Source organism: Xenopus tropicalis, chromosome 8 (assembly GCF_000004195.4).
Source record: "Xenopus tropicalis strain Nigerian chromosome 8, UCB_Xtro_10.0, whole genome shotgun sequence".
In the NCBI taxonomy this organism is placed as follows: Eukaryota; Metazoa; Chordata; class Amphibia; order Anura; family Pipidae; genus Xenopus; species Xenopus tropicalis.
The window spans coordinates 63,204,993-63,217,452 of NC_030684.2; the positions used below are offsets into that span (position 1 = coordinate 63,204,993).

A 12,460-nucleotide genomic window follows, 5' to 3' on the forward strand; every position below is an offset into this window, starting at 1 on the left:
AAAAAATCGCGACAATTTTCCGAAAAAATCACTAAATACCGATCATTACGAAAAAAACACATTCGGCCAGTTCGTGCATTAGTAAATGTGCCCCTTTGGGTTTCCAGAATAAAATGCTATTTTTCCTTATTGGGTGGAAATTCCCAATGTGGGCAATGTGTTGTCACATAGATGCACCTAATGCCATAGCCTCATGGCTCAAGGATTTACTATTTTTAGTATCCTGAAGAGTAAAAGTAGCCTGAATAATGAATGTGTATACATCTACATTTAGCATCACTGAATCCTCTCTGCAGCGTACCTGCCCAGCTCTACAGGTTGCAAAGATCCACAGGGATGACACATCCTGAATGGATTCAGTTACTTTATATAATTGGATGTCATTTAGAGACACAGATACATTGCAGTCAATGCTCTTCTCCAAAGTCATAAATGAAAAGTTTAACTAAAAGTGTATTAAACTGAGAACCCTGAGGCAAATCACTCAGAGCTCCTTTCCTTCAGGCAGCTATCCATTTACAAATAGTACCACCAAGAACGAAAGGCCTTAGTCTAGAAAGAAAATATTTGTGGCACAGGTATTGACCAAATCTAAGGAAATAAACTCTACTACAACATCATACGCCAGTGTACGATGGATGTGCAAGGAATGAATGTGCCAGGGGACTCCTGCCTTCTATGTGCCATCTTATTCAAGGGCACAAAGAATTCCCCCTGTGAGTTGCTGGCACAACTAATGAGTGACAAGATGAACTGTGGGTAAAAAAAAGTGTAGTTTAAATAAATCATTCAGTCTTTAAATGGAGGACAGATTGCTACAGTGTCAGTAGGCTACAAACACTCAACTCAGCCACTCCAGTTGTGTACAGTATGTCGTAGGAATCATTGAGTATGCAAATGAACACTGCTGGGTGCATCCATATCTAATAATCTCAGTATGCAGGAAGCATAGTTTTTCTAGTTAGCGAAAACAAACACAATTATAATACCATAGCTTCCCATTGAACTCATGGAAAAAAAATTATTGCAGTGCTTTGAGCTGTGCAAAGCTGTGCTTTGTTTTAAAAGAAAAAAATGCTTATAATCTTATAACCTTGTAATTATGATAACCCTTCATTTGGCAGAATTCATCCATGTTAATCTATGTTATGAATACAGGAATAGCAGAAATACGAGGTCAGAAATGAGATTGATGGGCAACAAATGCTATATTTTTAAAGATAGACAATTTATTTGTTTTATTAATGTGTTTAATACAGTAAAACAGTAATCAAAGCAACACAGGATATATTTATTATGTATACTTTTACCTTTTTAGAGGCATGGCATTTTTGTTTTAATGCGAGAGAGATATGCCTACATACATACATTTCCACAGAAAAGGAATATGGGAAATATTATGTTTACCAGTTTCTAATATATATATTTCAATATCTATAATCATTTCTTATCTGGGGGCGTCCAGTCATGTAGGGTGTTTCGTTCCACTGAGAAGCAGAAGCTTGTCTGTAGTCATCTTGTGGTGAAGATACCATCACTTTCTGCAAATTTAATGAAATGCCTGAGTCAGCAGAAATGTCACCGTAAGGTATAACTTGCTAAGATATAATATCATGAGCATTGAACCAAGAAATGCAGATTATTCTACCATATATGAACTAGATGGATAAGTTACATAGAACTGTGAATCTTGAAAATTTCCCCCTACAACAGAAAGTAAAGCATAAACGTTAAGTAAAGGCATGGGACCTGTTATCCAGAATGCTCGGGGTTTTCCGAATAAGGGGTTTTTCCATAATTTGGATATTCATAACTTAAGTCTACTAAAAATCATTTTAACATTAAATAAACCCAATAGGATTGTTTTGCTTCCAATAAGGATTAATTCCATCTTAGCTGGGATCAAGTAAAAGGTACTGTTTTATTATTGTAGAAAAATCAATCTTAAAAACCTGAACTATTTGATGACCTCCCTTTCTGGATAATGGGTTTTCGGATTAGGGATCCCACACCTGTATATGTCTTTTTTCAACTTAAGAACCAGAAACTAGACTTGTTCTGAAAATGTATTCTGCATTTTATTTTATTTACTATAAAGCACCAACATGTTTTTAACTCTTTTTACTGCCCCTTCCACAGTAATTAGAGTTTGTTTTAAAAAGATAGTCTTGTGTATAAACACACCTCTCCCCCCCAGCTGCAGTCTGTCAATCAGTTTTAAAGGAGAAGGAAAGGTACAATAACCACCCACCATGATTGTAATTGCTTACTTTATACCTTGGGCTGGTACTCCTTTTAGGGAAAACCGCACCAGCCCGGGGTAGCTGCGAGAAAGTGATCCCCTTCTTTCTTCATGCCGCTTGCACATGTGAGTGGAAAGCTGAACATTAATAAAAATGCCAGCTTTTTTACTCTACTGCGTAGACACTTGCCCCAGGATTCCAAAGATAGACAGGAGAAGGAAGAAGATTGCTCGTTCGCAGTTACCCCGGGCTGGTACGGTTTTCTATAATACATATTGTACTTGCAGTGTGTGAGTACCAGAAATTTTTGTTCTAGTTGCGATATTGAGTGTGCCTGTGTGGCCCTGAAAGCTGAGCTAAGGAACCAATTATAACTAATAAAGGCTCATACTCACTAACCTACCTTTTGTAAATCTACACAGATTAGTTGATCCTACCAACAGAAGTGTTGTCATCCCCCCCTGTAACACTATGAGGAATAAATAATGAGTAGAACTATATTAACATACAGGAAAAAGGGATGTCTTTTGATTTTGTTGGTAGCTGGGTCTTTGATTTATAATATAATCTTCTTCAGGTAGAGGCATTTCAGGGTACAGCTGGGCTTTTGGTTGGAAATAGTCTGGGTTTTCATGCATTGGTCGGCTAGAGCTTGGAGCATATCTGAGAACAAATAATAAACATATTGGTACATATACTGAAAAAAGTAGTTGCTTAGTAGACATGAGCAACCATTATACATTTGTCTGCTAATAATTTGGGTTCTGTAAGACTTTGCAGTGTGTGTGTATCAGGTTTCCTTATTTCAGCAATAATGGCTTATACAACACATAGAAACAGAAGCCTGGAAACTTTTCTTCACAGGTAGCCTTATTAATGCCATTATATTTTACATTCTAAGAACATTTCAAACTAAATACAAACTGTATTTATATATAGGGTATTTTTGTGTGACCTTAGTTAGACCTTAGAAGATAGTTTGACAGCTGCGAGAGTGACACTTGACCATTAAACATTTGCATTGTAAACTCAGAACTGAAAATATTTCAGCTGTAATTACATTTACAAATAGCTTTAAACCAATTTAAAATGATTAATGTATATGGGAAAGTTGCTTAGAAAATGACTGTCCATATCACTTGACTTATGGTCTGATTGTTCATCGTATCTTTGACAGGTGCCCAAGCTGTGCTTTTGTCCATTTATACTTCACATTAAAATTACAAATTCATAGATATTATATACTTACTGAAATCCTCTACCTCCATTGCGTACTGGCTCTGCTGCCCTCATTGCTGGTCTCATGCCTTGTGGTGACATTGATGCACTGTTAACCTTTAATAAAAATAAAAGAAAACCAGTTGCTCCACAATTCTTGGAAACCATTGACGCAGCTCCCTGCCAAGTCAGAAATACTAATGTTACTAGATCTACAGATTCTAATGGCACCAATTACTTCCTCCTCCTCCAGTTTCTGCTTGGCCGTTTTGACAATTCCCACTCCTAGCTTTACACCCATCTTTCAAACTAAGCTGTTAGTGTCTATTATATCTAAATATTTCTTATCTCTTTTAATATACTGTATATTTTCCTTTTCTTTTATCTCTTCTAAGGCATCATCAAAGCCCATGGCACTTGTGGTGATTTGATCCCCGCTATTTATGGCTCAAGAAAAGTATTGCAGTGGATGTTTTCAAGTGCCAGTAGTAGCTAGGGGGATTTGGTTTGAAGGCTTAGTTAGTGTTGCTGTGAGTTTACTTAGCAAAATGCAACCCTAATACTCTTAAACAAGTTGTCTGCCACTTTTCCAGCAAAAACAAATGTCATCCTTAGAAAACTTCCATTTAGCAAGTACCACTGGCTGCCCTCTATGTTTCCCGCAAGCCTCCATACCTGCAGCCTCCAACTGCCCAAATCCCACCACCAGCCCTGCAAAATACTCTAGAAATAAGGTGACAATCAATGAAGTCACATACGTGGCACATATAGTCTAAATAAATATATATATATACACAGTATATAGTATAAAACTATTATAATGAGGACTTATTACAAAATAAGTTTAACATACGCTGCAATTTGGTAGATGTTTGCACATAAGAGTTCTGCTCATATAACATACCTCTGATAAAGCACATTGACATAATTATTTTCCCAATAAAGTATTACTAGTTGGATCCTTCCCTTTACCTGGTCTGCATAAATCGGATTCTCATTTGCGACAAAGCCCTGGTTCTGGAAGTAATTTGTTGACTGCCTTTCTGTCTGTTGCCTTGAAGGGACATAAAAACATGGTTTAGAAAGAGAACTCTGAGTGATATATGCCCATAAATGCCATATAGGCAGATATAAATAGGTGAAGCATCATGCCCTATAATAGTCAGAATTGGGAACATACCTGGTCTACTACTGATTTTGAGTAAGTAGAGTTTATTGAGTGCAGTGCTTTAGAATAGCATTGGGCTGAGCTAGTCTCTGTGGGACTGACTTGACTGCTTACACAGGATGCTACTTACCGTGGATTCTCGATCTGTTTGCTATCTGAGGTGAGACGTTCCTTTTGTTGCCTAAAAGGAAAACAAATAGTTGCAAGTTTCCTGATCCTTTTAAGCCATTTGCTTGAAAAAGTTGTGGATTTTTGTCAGTAAGTTTTACACTGGTGTGCATTTTTTTACCAACATACTTACTCGGAACTCCTTGCAGTTTTCTTGTTTGATCTTGTTTTGCAGTGATAAATGATCTGTCCTATGACTGCAACTACAGCAGCCAAAGCAACACCTGGCATAACTGTTACGAAGATCAGGTCCCGCGTGGTCCAGAGCTGGTCACATTTTGCACCGATGTACCAATAGTCACCTTTAGGACCTTTATAGTTAGGACAGCTGGCAAAGAAGGTTATGCATATTAGCATTAACTGATTCTAAGACAATATACCTGTAATTTGCTCTTGTTCTTGGAAAGTCTAGAGCTCAAGTAACATTTTTATTATTTATATTTAAATTGTTTTTTAAAGGGCATGTAACACCATGAAAGACCCAAGTCACCCACATGTTTTATTTATGCCTATGGTACATGATTTGTTCTGACTGTTGTGGTGCTGTCTGGGAAAACAGCAGTTTAATCACCCCTCCCCTCCTACAGTTACTTTACATTGACACTAATAAGAAACACTATGGGGGAGATTTACTAATCCACGAATCTGAATCCCGAAAGGGAAAAATTCAGATTGGAAACGAAAATTTTGCCGTCTTTTCGTCTACGTCGCAACTTGTTGCGACTATTTCGTCGCTGCCGCGATTTTTTCGTATTGAGAGATTGTAAATGGCGGAAAAACCAATCCGATTTTTTCGCAACGGCGATGAAAAAGTCGCGGAACATACGAAAAAATACCGATCAGTCGCAAAAATACCGATCATTATTAAAAAAAATGCATTCGGATGCCTTCGGACTGTTCGTGGATTAGTAAATCTGCCCCTATGCCTATGCTTGGAGGAATGGATAGAAGCTCAGTTTAGTGGTACCGGCAATGCCAGCGTTTGCCACAGGCAGAGCATTTTCACAATCCTGTTGAATGAAAAATAATTGTAGGTGGTGAAGTGCACTGATTTCCAAAGCATCAATGAGAAACTTTCTAATTTTCCCTGCATTGGTGAGTATTGGCCACAATATAACCCATAATGATCAGTCGTAAGTATCAGGAATTTTGATCACTGCTTTAAAGGAGAAGGAAAGGCAAAGTCACTTGGGGGTGCCAAAATGTTAGGCACCCCCAAGTGACTTTAATCGCTTACCTTGTACCCCGGGCTGGTGCCCCTGTTCGCAGAAAACAGCACCTGGAGCGGATCGCTTCCTCCTTCTGGCTTCCATTTGCTGAAATGCCAGCGGTCGGCGCATGCGCAGTAGAGTGAAAAGCCGACTTTAATGTTTAAGTTCGTCTTTTCACACTACTGCGCATGCGCGCGCAGCGAATAACATAGGAGGAAGCGCAGGCAGCTACCCCGGGCTGGTGCTGTTCTCTCTAATCAGGGGCACCAGCCCGGGGTAAAAGGTAGGCGGTTAAAGTCACTTGGGGGTGCCTAACATTTTGGCACCCCCAAGTGACTTTTACTTTCTTTCTCCTTTAATCTACTGTAAGTAACAATGAAAAAGAAAAGTTTTATATGAATATAGTAAGTATGAAGATTTGGATTTATCAATAACATTTATTTGATGATTTCAATCCATAAAAACAAAGTTATTCATTTAGGTCTTTTTAGACATTAGTTAGTTCAGTTCTGTGCCTTAGTAACCAGTTTTACTTTTCTTTTAAATTAATAAATCACAATTTACTTGATTTTAACCATGAGGAATTATTTTTAAGTCTAAGCCTGAGGTACAGAACAGCAGACAATGAGGACTTTATCAGGCCAGTATTTAAAGGAGAACTAAAAGCTAAAAAATATGACTACAAATGCTGTGTTTCATCTATTGAACTTACCATACAGAGGTTTAGCATCCTTGCAGCACTAATAATCCAGTTCTGATACTGCAAATGCTCAGTATGCTATTGGCGGCTATGGAGAAGATTAGCTTAGGTGTTGTTGGAAATCATCAGATCATAAGGAGAAGGTAAGGTTATGTCACTTATAGGAACTGATGCTATAGAGCTGCTTATTAATGAATGCTTGTGCAGAATGTACTCGTTCTATTCTGCCATGAAATGTGAATCTGGATTAATTACTAGTCAACTTTGTATTGTAAATTTTATATTGTATATGTATTATGAATAGGTAAGGTAACTAACACCAGCACAGAGACTGTGTGCGAAAACAGAAAAGCAGATAGGATCATAGTCGCAGGCACAGATGTTCACTGCTAAGGATCAGTGGTGGCCTTGGACCTTCACAGTAACCCAAAACAGTAGGGGAAACATTTTAGCACAAACAAGAACATGCAAGATTTGGCTCACCTGCATTGTGGTTGTAAATTAACACAAACGCACGGTATATCACTTGGGCAGAAATTCCCTATATCTCCATGGCAGGGTTCGAAGTCTTGGGTACTCTCACAGGTTACTACCGATATAGAAATACTTGAAGTTAACATTGCAAGTGATTGCAAGTAGATCTAGGCAGTGTCAGTCAGTGGCTACTAAAGCAAATAAAGTGCCGTTTCTGAGAAAAAGGTGTGTAGGACCGACGCGTCGACTTACACCATTACATTTTTGCACGAGTGCTCTGTGTTCTACATGCTAAGATTTCAGTTTGTTTTTCAATTGAGTGGTACAGTTTATAGGTCAATGATCTTTGTCTCATTTTTGTACAGCACAGGAACCTGACATTTCATCAGGGGTGTGTAGACTTTTTATATATATATATACAGTGGATATAAAAAGTCTACACACCCCTGATGAAATGTCAGGTTCCTGTGCTGTACAAAAATGAGACAAAGATCATTGACCTATAAACTGTACCACTCAATTGAAAAACAAACTGAAATCTTTTAGGTGGAGGGAAGAAAACCAAAAAAACTAAAATAATGTGGTTGCATAAGTGTGCACACCCTTAAACTAATACTTTGTTGAAGCACCTTTTTGGGTATGAGTCTATCAGCATGGCAGATTTGCCCACTCCAAAATCACTCCAAATCACTCTAATCACTCCAAATCTGTCAGATTGCGAGGGCAGATCACCCCACACATTTTCAATCGGATTCAGGTCTGGGTTCTGGCTGGGCCATTCCAAAACTTTAATCTTCTTCCGTGAAGCCATTCCTTTGTTGATTTGGACGAAGTTCCTCCTCATGTTCAGCTTTCTAGCAGAAGCCTGAAGGTTTTGTGCCAATATTGACTGGTATTTGGAACTGTTCATAATTCCCTCTATCTTAACCAGTTCCAGCTGAAGAAAAACAGCCCTGATAAAAATACATTTTATCAGGGGTGTGTAGACTTTTTATATCCACTGTGTATATATACTATGTAACAGAGGGCATTTTCAGGTTTGATGCCATGTCTAGGTACTGAGAGATGTGACATCAAATACCATATAATGCCTCTTGAAGTGCATTAAAACATTTTACTTTTTTTGGCAGCTGCGTTACTGCATTGCTCACTTTTGTGAAATCTATAGACTGGAAATGGAGTGCCATCCTTTGCTGGCACTTGTGAAATTTGACATTAATTTCACAGTTCCAGGGGACTTTTTGTTTTGCCCTAAAATATATTTGGATACAATTCAGTATTATATTCTCAGTACAGACTTTAATAACAGCCCTTTATTATGATTTACAGTGCTATGAAATAAATATATTTTTGTGGGGAGGGGCTCCTTATCACCATTATGTATCTTTATTCTTCTTCTGTATTACCTTTTGCACTACTCAGTTAATCCGTTCAGAAGTGCACAGGATTGTAAAAACAGTTATAAGCAGGGCTATCAGCTAGAGAATATGAGTCACCAGAGTTCACTAAATTCAATAAAACATTACATAAAACTATATTTCTACGTGGGACAAGGAGATACAAAATAAATATCATATAACAAAGGTTGTGGCTCCGAAAAAGGTTTCTGTTTAGTATCACAATAGCCTTGGATGCTATACTTCAAGAAATCATCCAAGCCACTCTTAGAAGCATTAGAATCTGCCATCACAACTTCACTCGAAAGGGCATTCCACAACCTCACTGCCCTCACCGTGAAAAACCACCTATGGTGTTTCAAATGAAAATTCAGTTTCTCATGACTAAAGGGGTGGCCTCTGGTACGCTGATATTTACTGTGGGAACAAAGGCCACCACTATCTGTTGTTGGATGGTTCAGGTCCTCTAACATATTTGTATGGGGTAACCAAGTCCCCTAGCAAGTGCCTTTTCTCTAGAGAAAACAACCCCAACTTTCGGTCTAGTTTAAATTTTCCATCCTCTTTACCAGTTTAGTTGCACATCTCTACATTCTCTCCAGCTTATTAAAATCCTTATTATGGACTGGAGCCCAAAACTGCACTGCATACTCAAGGTGAGGCCAGAGACCTATGAAGAGGCAAAATTATGTTTTCATCCCTTGAGATAATGCCCTTTTTTATGCAAGACAGTACTTTATTTGTTATTCTTCTCAACACACTACTATCTGGTGTATACTTGCATTTATGTTATTTCTACGAAAGTGCATAATCTTGCACTTATCAAAATTGAACCTTTTTTGCCAGTTTGCTTGTAGTTTCACACAAATTAGTTTAATCAGAGACAGTAATTTCAATGTCCACCTCTAGGTCATTTTGTGCAATATATTTTAATAATATCTCACTGTGACATCAAAGTTCTGAATTAATAATAATAAAGCCCAAGGAAGCCCCTTTTAACTGGGGAGTACCAAAATGTTAGTGAATAGTCACTAGGTTTGTTTCCCAGGCCGGTCGCTGAATGTAGCAAGCCACTGTGATTACATTAAATAGATGCTGCCTTATCATTTACAAATTAAAAAATATTGGCTGTGTAGCTAAGGAGCTAAAAGGATAGTACAGGTATGGGACCTGTTATCCAGAATGCTCGGGGCCTTGGGGTTTCTGGATAAGGAATCTTTCTGTAATTTGGATCTCCATAACTTAAGATCTGCTAAAAAACATTTAAATATTGTATAAACCCAATAGGCTTATATGCCTCCAATAGTATTAATTATACCTTAGTATGGATCAAGTACAAGGTACTGTTTTATAATTACAGAGAAAAAGGAAATCATTTTTAAATATCTGAATTATTTGCTTATAATGGTGTCTATGGGAGATGGCCTTTTCGTAATTTGGAACTTTCCGGATAACCGGATAAGGGATCCCATACATGTATAACCATGTCAGGTGTTTTATTACCCTTAAAATGAAGTATATGTGTAAGCGAATAGATTGTACAATATAAATAAAATGACTTTACTGCCAAGAAACAGGAAACAACATCAATATAAAAGACATCCAGATATTTTGTGCAGATTTAGAACAAAAAATATGGGTTCCCTTTCTATGAAAAACAAATCTCAAAAATCTCCTACAGACACCCAGAAATATTTCTAGTAGTTCTAGTATAGTGCTGAAAGTTAATGCTGCCATACTCATGCTACATATAACCAACATGTGGCTTGCAAGTCTCTGTAGAAGGCAAGGGATGTACTGATATTTGGCATCTTTATGAGCAGAGTGAAGTTTCAGGGAGAAGTTTAAATTAAAATCTAACAGCAACATATCTATCACAGCAATTATGTATGTTAGATCTCTAAGCAGCAACATCATTTGGCATGTGCCTGGCTATCAATTAGGGATTTGAAGAATAATGCTCACGTTCTGAGGCTGTTGCCACCACCAGCAGGTATAGAGCTGAAGAAAGCAACAGGAAAGTCCCGGAGTGCATTTTGTTGTTGCCGATTGAACACGAAGGATTGCTTTTCTGTGTCTTTTGTGCTGTAACTGAGCAATGATATGTCCTTTTTACTCATGTGAATTTCCTGGTAACTGCCAAATTACTCATTAACCCCAGTTGATAAAATCACTGCACTTTTATTATAATTGCTTTAATTGCACAATAACTAAGTATTCTTGAGTTCCGGTATCTACAGAGCATTAAGGGCAGTGGTTCCCTAACTAAAGGACTGGCTAAATGGCTGATAGACCAGTTTTTCCTGTATCTGTAACCTTGTTATGTCCTGACCAAAGTTTGGTCATCAAGGGGAACTTCAAAATGGAAAACTCTTGCAACCACTGATTTAGAACTTCTTACACTCAGTACAGTTTAAAAATCCACTTTGATTTGGTTAAAGCAATGATTGACCATATATCCATTTGTATGGCCAGCAAATGGCTCAGGAAGAGATCAATATCCGTGAAGACTGTGGTGAAAGATCAGAATGGAAAATCCAAAAACCTGCTGAATGTTCTGTGAGTTCCTGACCAAACAGAAAGTGCATGCCCCATTTTTCTTGCAATCTGATATTTTGGCCCTTGGTATGCTTACAGTTTCCTTACATGCATGCATGGTCAAATTATACTCAATTTAGTTAAGAGTAGCCCAGGCCTCTTTGCAATGACCTGAAGCAAAGAAAGAGTAAACACACATAATTCCTACCCAAAAGGATTGGAAAAGGGACGTGAAAAGAACTTTTTGGCCTGAAGACCTCCGGGGGGGGGGGGGGGGGGCAGCTACTTGTCTGTCCCTGCTCACCCCTTATGCATACAGGGCTGCTGAAACAGGCAGCTCTGTATTCATGGGGGAATTCAGGTCCATGTATACAGATCTGCGGGAAGAGGAACTAAAGGTAGGCAAAATGCAAATTGAGGTCACTTGCGCCTATTTTTTTCATTTTGCACCCTGCTCCGCTATCAGTAAATAAGCTCTATAATGCTTCATTTTTTTTTCTGAGTAGCTGTTTATTGTAATAATTAGACAGCACCATGTACTAGATGATAATGATCTAAAATAACATAAAAGTATGAATGTTTTTAGTAAAAGGTCACTTGTTGGAAAAACCCCAAACTCCATGTATTCCATATATTTTTTCCCACACCTATAAAGTGTTAATATCTAGAAGATGTGAGTCATGAGATGACTGATAAAGACACTTAGGAGGAAACTGTAAGTTACTGTGAAGTTACCAGAAGTCCAATAGGTTAGTTTTACAGTGTTGCTTTACATATTGGATTTTCTGGAAAACTTTACTCTGTATTATTAGCTCATTTGGAAGATGCTGAAAGTTTCAGATTGTGTTTTTCTTTCCCTGATTATGTAATGATTATACATACAGTATATATATATATAAAACCTATGTAGAGTTGTATTATAAAGTTTTACAACTCCTACAGCCACAGTCACAGAATTCCTTGTTCATATATACGGATCAAGCAGACGTTTCTGTTTCACTGTTTGTTTTATCTATTTCATAGCTCTTTAATGTGACCCATAGGTCCACTTTCTTGGCCTCGCCATGTATGTGTTGCACACACTGTTTCCTTTGGTGTGGAATTTTCATGTCATTCTCTGTATCCTTGTACACAAGGGCTATTTATTGAGCTCATGTTGTGAGCACCAGTGCAATGGACAGAGGAACAGAATTAACTAAAATAGGAAAAACCTTTTGCCTAAATATACCTATATAATATACCTACCTATGCTATATACTGTATGCTCCATTATTCAGGTCATTTATAAATGCACCTGCAAATAAGGGTGCTCTTAAATAGATACAATGGAAAGCACACATTGA

General features: G+C 37.8%; 1 protein-coding gene across 1 annotated transcript; it reads right to left on the reverse strand.

Moving 5' to 3' along the window:
• Nucleotides 1-1,207: 1,207 nt before the first annotated feature.
• LOC496784 lies at nucleotides 1,208-10,820 on the reverse strand. Its single transcript, XM_012969004.3, has 8 exons — nucleotides 10,545-10,820; nucleotides 7,192-7,297; nucleotides 4,931-5,125; nucleotides 4,760-4,810; nucleotides 4,434-4,515; nucleotides 3,493-3,578; nucleotides 2,753-2,906; nucleotides 1,208-1,541 (listed from the first exon to the last, which is right to left on the reverse strand). The coding sequence occupies exons 1-8, from the start codon at nucleotides 10,612-10,614 to the stop codon at nucleotides 1,428-1,430; spliced, it is 858 nt and encodes a 285-aa protein (XP_012824458.1). The 5' UTR covers nucleotides 10,615-10,820; the 3' UTR covers nucleotides 1,208-1,427.
• Between the last annotated feature and the right edge of the window lie 1,640 nt (nucleotides 10,821-12,460).

Coding starts and splice junctions, on each gene's coding strand:
- LOC496784 (XM_012969004.3), bottom strand. CDS start 10,614: ATGCACTCCGGGACTTTCCTGTTGCTTTCTTCAGCTCTATACCTGCTG. Junction 4,516..4,759: donor AAACAGATCGAGAATCCACG/GTAAGTAGCATC, acceptor TGTCCCTTCAAG/GCAACAGACAGAAAGGCAGT. Junction 3,579..4,433: donor ATCCGATTTATGCAGACCAG/GTAAAGGGAAGG, acceptor TTTTTATTAAAG/GTTAACAGTGCATCAATGTC.